At 51.5% G+C, this 11446-nt stretch overlaps 1 protein-coding gene across 2 annotated transcripts in view; it reads left to right on the top strand.

Annotated features, from left to right (window-relative positions):
• The first annotated feature begins 7835 nt into the window (after positions 1-7835).
• Positions 7836-11446, top strand: part of RANBP3 (RAN binding protein 3) — a 53304-nt gene continuing 49693 nt past the window's right edge. For both annotated transcript variants that reach the window (XM_029215603.1, XM_029215602.1), the window contains exon 1: positions 7836-8041. In XM_029215603.1, coding sequence (XP_029071436.1) covers positions 8020-8041 — 22 coding nt within the window. In that variant the 5' untranslated portion in view covers positions 7836-8019. The remainder of the gene's footprint in view (positions 8042-11446) is intronic.

Below are 11446 nucleotides of genomic sequence, written 5' to 3'. Positions count from 1 at the left end.
GTTTCCCCATCTGGGATAAAAGGGTAATAAAAACACCTACCTCACAGTGTTGTTGTAAGATTTAAATAAGTTGATTTATAGAAAGTACTGGAGTAAGCATTCAACAGTTGTCTCTCAACCTTGGCACCTTTGGCATTTGGGGTTGGCTAAGTCTCTGGGTTAGAGGAGGGGCCGTTCTGGACACTAGGGGGGCGTTGAGCAGCACCCCTGGCCCACTAGCACCCCACCCCCACTAGCACCCCACCCCCAGTGGCAAAGACCATAAATATCTCCAGATACTGATTGCCAAGTGTCCCCTGCCCCCAGGTGAGAACCACCGGGTAATAGCATTCTCATTATTATCAGTTCTCTGCATCTTTCACACCTTGGCAACCATGTCACTTGTCACTTGTCTTTTCCTCCCGCGACCCACTTGCTGCTCTGATTTTTTTTTTTTTTAAGATAGCATGATCCTTTTTAAAAAATATTTATTTATCTGGCTGCACCAGGTCTCAGTTACGGCATGCGGGATCTTTAGTTGCAGTGTGCGGGACCGAACCCAGGTCCCCTGCATTGAGAGTGCGGGGTCTTAACCACTGGACCACCAGGGAAGTCCCTGCTCTGACTTTTTGCTCCTGGAACTCACCCCAGTGTCTCACTTCAGGCTCTTTCACCTTCATTGCTCTTCCCACCTAAACTCCACACACACACCCCTTCCTCTTTAGCATTCATCTTAACTGACACCTCCTCCAGGAAGCCTTCCTGGAAGATCCCCAGCTAGATTAGGATGGATCCCTTCTACCCCGTATTTCCTGCACTACTTTATTATGATTGTTGGCAAATCTCTTTCCCATGAGCTCTGAGGGTGAGTAGCTCTGATCTGGCTTGCTCAATACTGTATTTCCCACATCTTGCACAGATAAAATCAAATTCATTCAGGAGGCCACCACCACCATTTTTTGATATAATCGAAGCTGGGCTTTAGAAAGACTTATTCTGGTGCGTGGATCACACACGAAGAAAATGGAAGCAAGGGGGTCACTAGGTACTTGTGAAGATGGTACAGGCCGGGTGGGGGGTCAGAGTGTCGCAGTGCAGATGAAGGCGGGGGAGCAGAGGCAAGAGGGCTGCTAGAGCAGCAGGCCAAGCGGCTGTGAAATCAAGTTGGTGGATTTGACCCGTTTTTCTTTGTAATGGACCAGGAGAGAAACAGAAAAGATCAGGAGTGTCAGCGTAATTAGCAAAGATAACTATGGCTTTGTAACATCTCAGTATATGTTATACGATGTGTGTGGACATACACATACGGGACTGGGCTGCATGTAAAGTGTACTGAACACACATACATATTGAAAGCCACGGTCCTAGAGACTAGTTCTCACCTATGCTGAGGTCATGGATCCCTTTGAGGATCCTCTGTGATGGACGCCTGTGGGGTTTTGCTACCGAGCGTCTACCTGTTCTACCTTCTTTGGACATAACACTCCGATTCCTTCTGGGCAGTGACTCTTCTTCCCACCATTTGAAACACCATCTGTAAGTGAGCCCTTGCACACACTGAAGGAGGCTGCTCCTGGCCAAGGGGACGGAGGGGACGGGCTTGACATGTGAGGTGGCCCGGGGTGAGCTGGGAGGGAGACAGGGAGGGCTTCCTAGATCTTGGCGAGGCCTGGGGGTTGCATCCCGGGAGTGATGGCCCATGACCTCAAAATGGACGTCAAACTCCCCTCTGTCAACCCTCTTCTGTACAACTGTCCACTGGACCCCTGCACCTAAAGGCTCTCGCTCAATGAATAACTGACCAGAGCATAAAGTGGATAGAGTCGGGGAAAGCAGGAGGGGGCAGGGATTAATAACGTGCCCTGCCATGCTGGACGCATCTGACCCCTCCTCCTCAGAATCTGAATTGTGAGCTGAATATAAGACAGCAGTTGAAGTTTGAGCATTCTCGGGAGGTGACCCACCGGTTCCCAAGACCCACTGGAGCTGCCCAGTTTCTTCTCTTCTCTCTCTGATCTTAGGAACATGCTCATCGCTTTCCAGCAAACTTTCCACTTGCTTACATTTGACAGAGGTGTTCTGGGGGGTTTGCAAGCAGTCTCCAAACCGATACATCCTCGGTACCCATGAGTCTTGCAGTCAGTTTCAGAAGGGATTCTCAGGCCCCCCCCCCCCGAAGCCCGCCCAGGATAAAGAGCCCCTGTTTTAGACGTGGTGCATGCCTAGTGCTGGGAGTGTAATCAGGGCAGCCAGCAACTACCTGACCTGTTTCCCAGAAGATGACAGGCCTCAGCTGGGGCAGAGCCTTTGAGCTTCTGCAAGTTTATTTACTTAGAAGGAACTAAACTGCTTTTCATCCTAGAGCCCAGTTTTCATTTCATTCCCGATCCTCTGCTGCCCCCCTGTGGTCACTGTGTGACACAGCCTCTTCCTTTTCACCCCGGGGAAACCAGCCAGCTCGGGATTTTGCCTAGAATGGAGGCTGTTTTGTTTACTAAAATTGCAATCATGCATGGAAAGACCACAAGCAATGGAGTGCAAGAGCTAGCTGCCTCTTCTCTCCATCTGCCTCTCCTCCTCTTCCTCAACTATTCCCTATTTATTTATCTCCCCACAAGATAGTCAATAACTACAAAGGGAAAAGTATCAGTGGTAAACTGGCCGACACCGGTGATCTGAGTTGTAAATAGTACAAATTGACATCAGGTGCCTCCTGATAGGTTCGTCCGTGTTATTTACACCAAAAATTCAACACCTGAATTTAATCAGGAGGAAACAGTCAACAGACCCAAAATGAAAGGATAGTCTGCAAAATAGCTGGGCAGCACACCTCACCAGTGTCATGGGGAAGGAAAAATAAGACAGAGGAATTAATCCAGACTAAAGGAAACTGAGGAGTAATGACATCTAAATGCAACAAGAAATCCTGGACTGGATCCTGGAACAGGAACAAAACACTGGCAGTCAGCAGGTGAGACCTGAATAGGTTTTTACGCCAGTGAATTGTACTGCGTCAGTGTGAATTTCCTGGTTTTGATCATCGTGCTGTTTACGTAAGATGTTAACATTTGGAGAAGCTGGGTGAAGGCTGTATGGAATTTCTTGGTACTATTTTTGCAACTTCTTTGTAAATTTGAATTCTTTTTTTTTTTTTTAGGGTTAGGGTAAGTCTGAATTTATTTTAAATTGAAGGTTAAATCTTTTTAATTACAAGTAAAATAGAGTGTGGTCAGCATTTCCTCCTAGCTCCATACCACATTTAGCGGGGCGGGGTGGGCGGGGGGGGGGGGGGCGGGGGGGGGGTGGGGGGGCGCTGCCGAGCAGAGGAGGCCAGGAACTGTAGCTGATTAACATCTGGGTCCTCACCCTCTGCGTGGGGCTGGGCACAGAGCAGATACTTCACGGGGCCAGCTCCCTGCCCACGATGGGAAGATGAGAACAGAATTACAGCTGTGAAAGCCCTTTTTCCTGGGCTTGGCTGTAGAGAGGGAAGTTCCCAGTTCTCAGAGCTCAGCCCGGGCTCGGTGGGTTGGGGGTTCCTCAGACTTCTCTCCTGATGAGCCGAGGAGGAAGCAGGCAGCAGAGAGGTCAGATGGTCAAGGGAAACCATCTGGATCCCTCCATTTCCCACTTCCGACCCTTGTCTTGGGAAAAACCTCAAACTCCTCCGAGAACTCTGTGGCCTACAAGGCCCTGCATGGCCCCTCGCTCACTCTACCCTGGCCGCACTGAGCTCCTCGCTGTTCTCCAGCTCAGCAAGCTGGTTCCCGCCTCAGGACCTTTGCACTCACTGTTCTGTCTAGAGTGCTCCTCCTGCAGGTCTTCTACTAGAATGTCATGTAGAACCGTGTGTCAGGCACAGTAGGTGTGGTGGATATATACTGCTGTGTAACAAATATTCCTAAACTTAGTGGCTTGGCTCATAACAGCAACTATCGTTTCTCTTTCATGGGGGGTGAGAAACAGGAAGGGCCAGGCTGGGCAGGTCTCTCTCAGGGCTTTGCCTTTCAGTGTCTGTTTCAGCTTCCTTATAGAATGGCAGCCTCAGGGCGGGTGGACAGCTTCCATGACGGCTGAAGGCTTTTAGGGCAACTCTTCCAGCAAAGCAGGCAGAAGTTGCATCCTCTGTCCCTGTCATGACCCAGCCTCGTAAGTCACATGCTATCATTTCCACGGACTCTACTGATGGACCAGTAACCAGCCACTCCCATTCAAGGGAAACAGAGCCCTCACCTCCTTTTCTTTTAATTGAAGTATAGTTGATAAACAATGTTGTTAATTTCTACTGTACAGCAAAGTGATTCAGTTATATACATATATATATATATATTCATTTTCATATTCTTTTCCATTGTGGTTTATCACAGGATACTAAATATAGTTCCCAGTAGGACCTTGTTGTTTATCCATCCTATACTTAATAGTTTGCATCTGCTAATCCCAAACTCCCAATCCATCCCTCCCCCGCCTCCCCTCCCCTTTGGCAACCAGAAGTCTGTTCTCTTATGTCAGTGAGTCTGTTTCTGCTTCGTAGATAAGTTCATTTGTGTCGTGTTTTAGATTCCACATATAAGTGATATCAGGTGGCACTGGAGACCTCACCTCTTGATGGGAAGAGGGTCAAAGAATTTGGGGCCGTTTTAAAACCACCACAGTAGGTAATCAACAAATATTTGTTTAATAAGTAAATGTTGAGGACTTCCCTGGTGGCACAGTGGTCAAGAATCCGCCTGCCAATGCGGGGGACACGGGTTCAATCCCTGGTCTGGGAAGATTCCACTAAGCCTGCACACCGCAACTACTGAAGCCCGCGCACTCTAGGGCCCGCGTGCCGCAACTACTGAGCCCATGCGCTGCAACAAGAGAAGCCACCACGATGAGAAGCCCACACACAGCAACGAAGACCCAGCGCAGCCAAACAAAAACGTTGACTAAATTAATGTGTTAGAGGAGACCAGATAAAGAAAACAAAGGAACAACTAAGGGGCATGATGTTGGCAGCCTCGGCACTGGGATAAGAATTGTGAAACCAAGGGAAATCGAGTCGCCTCGTCAGGCTGATGGGTTTAGCATCTCTCCACGTCCCTTAAAAAACCACAACTGGATTATATTTAGCAAGCGGTGACATGTTGCTGGGAGTTTCCCAAAGTGTGGGATGGATGTGGTATATGAAATGACTTTTGGAGACATGCAGACAGGGCATTAAATGACAAGGAATCTCGTGGATTAGAGTTACCCCATTTTCAATTCTCTTACTCCTCATCGCGTTTTCAGTTGAGTGATAATGTGCCTTTAATATGCCTCCAATACTTTGCTAATCTCTCTTTACATTAAAAAAAAAAAAAAAAAAAAAGCAGGCTTGGGGCACAGCACCTTGGCAGGCAATAGTATCTACCCAGAATTTAAAAACATTGTTTTGTTTTCATGTTTATCTCCTATTCGTGATAAACAGTTATCTCCTATTCGTGGCTTAGTGGTTTTATACTTGAAATGGTGATATACAGTACCTATTTAATGTAAACTTAAACTAATAACTTACTCAAGAGAAGTTACAGATAACGAAATGTACTGAATAGTGATACCAATAAGCTAGAAATGAGCAAACCTAAGTCTACGCGCTGCAGGGGACCAACAGTGACATTCTAGCTATTCCTTAAGAATTTCTAGGACTTCCCTGGTGGCGCAGTGGTTGGGAATCCCCCTGACAATGCAGGGGACACGGGTTCGAGCCCTGGTTGGGGAAGATCCCACATGCCACAGAGCGACTAAGCCCGTGCGTCACAACTACTGAGCCTGTGCTCTAGAGCCCGCGAGCCACAAGTTTAAAAAAAAAAAAAGAGAATTTCTAAACCAAGCTCTGTGGCCTGTGCCTTCAGCCCGGAGGCAAAATCCAGGATAGCGAAATCAGGTGTCTATTGGGGGGTATCTTGCTAAAATGCAGATTCTGATTCAGGTCTGGGTTGGGGCCTGGGAGTCTGTATTTTCAACAGATTTTCCAGGTGATGCCGATGCTGTTTTGGGGGCTGCAGCAAGAAAGCAGCAGGCTCTAGAAGAAGAAAAAAAAAATCTAGTGTGCTACTGCACACCTCTGCTCAACTCTGGTTAGTGACATTCACATTGGTAGCTTGAAATCAGCCACAGTTGAAGTATACTTATACCAAGAAAACCAGCACTACAAGCCAGGGTCCAATTTATTGCTTTATTGTCTTCAAGACTTAAAGTGATGGGAAAATAGTAAAATTTACAATAAACTATACACACACAGGCACACATATAAACAGACAGAAACACACGTTCTCCCCCCCAGAGAAGCAGCTGTTGTTAAACATTCACCACACCCCAATGGTTGTACAGAAATGTATAGAACAACCATGTAAATACACGTGTCCTAGATTAGAGGTTGGCAAACATCTATAAAGCCGCAAAGAGTAAATATTTTAAGTTTGTTGGCCCGACAGTCCGTTAAAAGGGCTCAGCTCTGCTTCTGCAGCTCCAAAGCAGCCACAGACATTATGTCAATGACTAAGTATGGCTGTTTTCAAATAAACCTACATTTATGGACACTGAAATTTAAATTCCATACAATTTCCACATGTCATGAGCAATTCTTCTTTTGGTTTTCTCCCAATAATTAAAAATGTGGCCCACAGGCTATAGGACCTCCTCCTCCAGATCATACTGGAGCAGGAGTGAAGCTGGGACTGAAACAGGAAAAAAAGGGACACAAAGTCCCAAGCAGAGGGATCAGCCAGTGCAAAGATCCTGAGGCTGGAAGGGGTTTGGTGAGCTCCAAGGACACAGAAAGACCCATATGGCTGAACTGCAACGAGCAAGGGGAAGCATGGCAGCAAAAAACAGGGGGGCTTTGTAAGCCTGAACAAGAAGTTTCGAATTTATTCCAAGTTCAGTAGAAAGCCCTTTGGAAGCACTGAGAAAAGATGTGCCCTTGATCTAACTCACATTTTTGAAAGATTCCTCTGTGTGATGCTTATTTCATAAGAATGAAAGGAAAGACAGCAGAGAGAGAAAGATGCTATCGGGTTTTCCAGGAGAGAGATGAGAATGGTCTGGCCTGGAGTAGGGAGAGAGAGCCCTGCTGGGGAGAACGGGCGGATCTGGGCTCTATTTAGGAGATGAGGCAGAGCCCGCGGGATGTTGCGTAGCAGGTGAGTCGCGAATGAGCCCAGGGCGTCCAATATTCTCCCCTCGGTCCTGGGGGGTGGGGGGAGGGAGCGGTCATCAGCCCACGTGATCGGTGAAGACACTCGGTGAGGCTCGGTGCCAGGCGCTGTTCAGTACGGGGCCTCAGGGGCCAGTCGTCCTGGAGCTCCCATTCTGATGGCTCTGTGAGGTCAAGTCCCGGATCAACACCTGTGCCCCGCCCCGCCATGAACCTTCCCTTTGGCCAGTGATCCTCAACCTCTGACCTCTACTCCCCCCAACCATCCCCCACCTCTCCACGTGGCCTCAGAAAGTCTGCCTAAAGTACTGGTCCCTTAGAAGGGGAAACTGAGGCCTGGGGTGACACAAGGCGCCCCACGACCCCTTAAAGGCCTCCCTCCGGGCCTCGGGACTGCGCACGTGGAAAGCCCCGCCCCGACCCAGGGATCTACCTAGGAGGAGGCGTCGGTCGCGGCGCCCTCCACGGTCCAAGCTCCCACCGAGGGTGCGAGGCCGAAAAACAAGCGGAAAGCAGCAGCATGAAGACCCACTCCGGGCGCGCAGCCGCAGGGAACGCAGATTCCCACATTGCTCGCGGCGCGCGCGAGGCCCACTACGCGTGCGCCCTGCCCTGCCCACGCCCCCTCGGTCGGCGGGAAAAGGAGGCGGGGGTGGTTAATGCGCAGGCGCGTGCTCCGAGCTTGGCCCGGCTCGGACCCGGATCCCGAGAGCTTCACCGCGCTGGGCTCCGCGCGCAGCTGCTAACTGCCCGCTTTGCTCGGAGTCGACTTGGCAAGTGCGCACGCGCGGGAGTTTCTGGCAGAAGGCAGACGAGCCCGGGCCGGCGCGGGGCCTTGTGGGAGGGCTTAAGGAAGTAAAATGGCGGACCTGGCGAACGAAGGTAGGGGAGGCGCCGTTGGGGGCCAGCCGGCGGCCAGGGAACGGGCGGCGGGAGGCCCGGGGGCCAGAGGCCCGAGGGCTGAGCACCCCGGGGTGCGGGGGGCCTGTCTGCTCCAGGAGAGCGGCCCAGTGGGTCCCTCAGCCGTCCCCCATTGCGTCCCCTCAGGCCGGGCTCACCGGCCCGGCCCATCACTCCCGGTAGCCCCGGCCCTGCCACCGTCTGGCCAGACGGCTCTGGAGACGGCGGGGGCCGCGGCCCTGAGGCCCTTTCGCCTCGCAGGCCAGGCCAGGGGCCGAAGGGGGCGGGAGCGCGGCCTCAACGCCTCGGCCTCGGATGTAAATGGATCTCCGGGCCTGGTCGCGGGCCCAGCGCGCCACGCTCCCTCCCCGCCCCCTCGTTCTCGGGGACCCCGGCTTTCCCCCTTCCCCTGCCTGGCTGCCGAGCCGGCCCACCCCCCGGTCCTGTGGGCTTCTCATCCTCCGCGGGCCTGCCGCACGCCGAGGATGGAGAACGTCTTGTTTGTTTTCACCCCCACCCCCAATTCAGCCCCCCAGTTCCCGCCAGTTCCCTCGGATCCTTCCTGGCGACCCGAGAGTCGCGCCTCGTCTCCGCTCATTTAGGTCCAGCCGCAGGGTGTGAGCCACTGAAAGCCCTGGCGGCTTTTCGGCCCTTTTTGTTGGTTGCACTTCCAGGGAGAGAGACAGAGACTGTGCGATCCCCTCCTCTGCGGAGCGCTGACATCCTGGCTGAGCGATTTTGACAAGGTTACAGTTCCGAATGGCCCAGGGAAAGCGCCGCATCGGCCGCTGTCTGATGAAATCAGCCGTGGCGTTGAGATCGCTAGTAGCTTCAAGACCTTCTGAGGCCTATTTTTAGCTCCCTCCGTGTCTAGGTGCCCAACTACAGGCAGGCGATCTACCTGCCTGGCCCTGATTTCCCCCCATACCCTGCTCCCTGCTGGCCTGAGGTTTGTACTGAGCTGCACGAGTGCACGAATGACAATAATAAGTGCTCACCCTGGTGGAGCATTTGGAGTGCTACCAGGTACTGTTCAAAGTCTTGGGCGCGTGTGATCTGGAGTAACCCTCGCTCCTCACAAAAGCTCCCGGAGGAAGGTACCGTCGGCTCCTGTTCTCCATGAGGAAGCTGAGTTAGAGTGGTTAAGTTACTTGTCCAAGGCAGGTCACACAGCTAGTGAGGAGCAGGGATGTGGATCAAGGTGGTCTTGATCACCACCCCCTCCCGCCACGTAGGCCGCAAGTCTTTGATAAGACAAAGGAGCCAGTGGAGGGTTGAGGCATTCCATTCACAAGATGCATTTGCAGGCAGAACGGGGACTGGATAAAATGGGAGTCAGTATGACACACTCTGTGTATTTGTGTACTGGGCTCATTCATTTTCTTGAATTCAAGACTCCTATGCGACGTCGCGTTCGACATCTCCATTTGGATGTCCAATAGCCACATCACACAAAACCCCTGTCTTTCTCCCCCAAACCCGCCCAGCCCACCGTCCTTCTCCACTTGTAGTAAATGGCAAGTCCATCCTTTGAATGGCTCAGGCCAAACACCTTGACGTCGCCCTTGACTCCTCTTTCTCTCCCAAGCCACAGCACATCTTGTCAGTTCTACCTTAAAAATCTTACCGGGGGTGACCACCTCTCACCACCACCGCTGCCGCTGCCTGGTCCTCCCTTCCACCTTCAGCCAGCTGACAGTTTGCCAACCCCGAAGGCAGACGGCCCCCAAGACCTCCCTGTCCTCCTCTCCCGCCGCTCTGTCCCCGACGGGCCCTGCTTTATCCACTCTGGCTGTCTCCACGTCCCTTGCGTGGTCCACATCCTCTCTCCTGTATGCCTTTGGACCCGCTGGTTCCTCTGCCTGAGTCAGCCTTCCTGCACATGTCCCCACGCTCGCTCCTGCCCCTCCTGTAGGTTTTTACTCACATGTTCCCTTATCGTTGAGAACTTCTCTGGCCACCTATTTCAAATCGTATCCGCGTTCCGTATCCCCTCTGCCCCGCTTCATGTTGCCCCACGGCACTTATCACCAGCCGGTGTGCTCGGTCTACTTGTTTGCTTCTAGAACGTAAGCTCCATGAGGGTGAGGATTTTTGTCTGCCCCTGGTGGATCCCCCACCCCAATTAGGATAGTGCCTGGCGCAGAGTAGGTATCCAAGAAATGTTTGTTGAAGGAATGAGTGAATTCATCAGTCAGGACCTTCGTGGTGAGGTGTACCTTTGAGCACAAAGGGAAAATTATGGATTCCTGTTTTCCAGGGACACCATTTCTAGCACATGCGCTGACACATGAGCTGTCGATTGTAAATTGCGTAGTTGAACAGGTTAAGTGTAAGATGGAGAAGACGGACTGTTTTGTAGTACTTAAAGTTTTTGCCTAGTAAATGCCACACTCACCTAGTACTTTGCCTCTGACACTAGTTCTGGCCTAGCTGTCTCCAAAAAAAATCAAATCTTAGTGGTCTTTTATGCCTCTCATATCTCTGCCGCCCTTTAATTGGGTGTCATGTGTTTCTCCACTCCATTTCTGGTTTGGGCTTGTGCAGCCTGCTAGGATCTTTAATTTCTTATCCACTATGTGAACTGGGACTTCCTATGCATTTTGAAGCTTTAGGGACTGCGCCATACGTGTGCTTTCCTACTTGTTGTTTAATCTCAGACGCCCTCTCGGCTTCTGCCTTTCCAAACTGGGATCCTGATCATATCCGTCCTCGCACCTGGGCATCTATAGAGACAGAAAACAGCACGGGCGATCCCGACGTGCAGCTAGGGTTGAGAAGCCCTGGCTTGAGTAGTACAGGTTAGGAGTGCTGTGCTTGTGTGGAAAGAGACACTTCCAGTTGTGTATCCAGTACAACATCTTGTTGGCCCTCCTTACCATGGTGATCTCAGCTGTGACAGCAACTCCCACGGCCCTTTGTTGGTAGTCCTGTAGTCCGTGACTATTAAGGTCCAACTGGAATGTTTCTCTCCTAGGAGTGTGTGAGTGTTGTACACTTGTGTCCTGGGATATTCTCTTCTGCTTGGCATTTCGCTACTGATACATCCCAAAGTCGTTAATCATCCTGTCTCTGGAGTTATTCTGTCTTGTAGACCGGCATCGGGATTTGAACGCAGCGGCGTTTGGTCCCTGGTAGAGGTAAAGAGACTGAGAAGAGGGTGAGCAAAGTGTATTTGAGCTATAGGAGATCTTGGATTCTAGATCCCAGCCTTAAAAGATACCATGTGCAGGGCTTCCCTGGTGGCGCGGTGGTTGAGAGTCCGCCTGCCGATGCAGGGGACATGTGGGTTCGTGCCCCCGTCCGGGAAGATCCCACATGCCGCGGAGCGGCTGGGCCCGTGAGCCATGGCCGCTGAGCCTGCGCGTCCGGAGCCTGTGCTCCGGT

Source organism: Monodon monoceros, unplaced genomic scaffold (genome assembly GCF_005190385.1).
Source record: "Monodon monoceros isolate NGI ecotype Baffin Bay Population unplaced genomic scaffold, NGI_Narwhal_1 Super_Scaffold_12, whole genome shotgun sequence".
In the NCBI taxonomy this organism is placed as follows: Eukaryota; Metazoa; Chordata; class Mammalia; order Artiodactyla; family Monodontidae; genus Monodon; species Monodon monoceros.
Note: the sequence above shows the minus strand (reverse complement) of the source record. Positions and strands in the feature narration are given on the sequence as shown.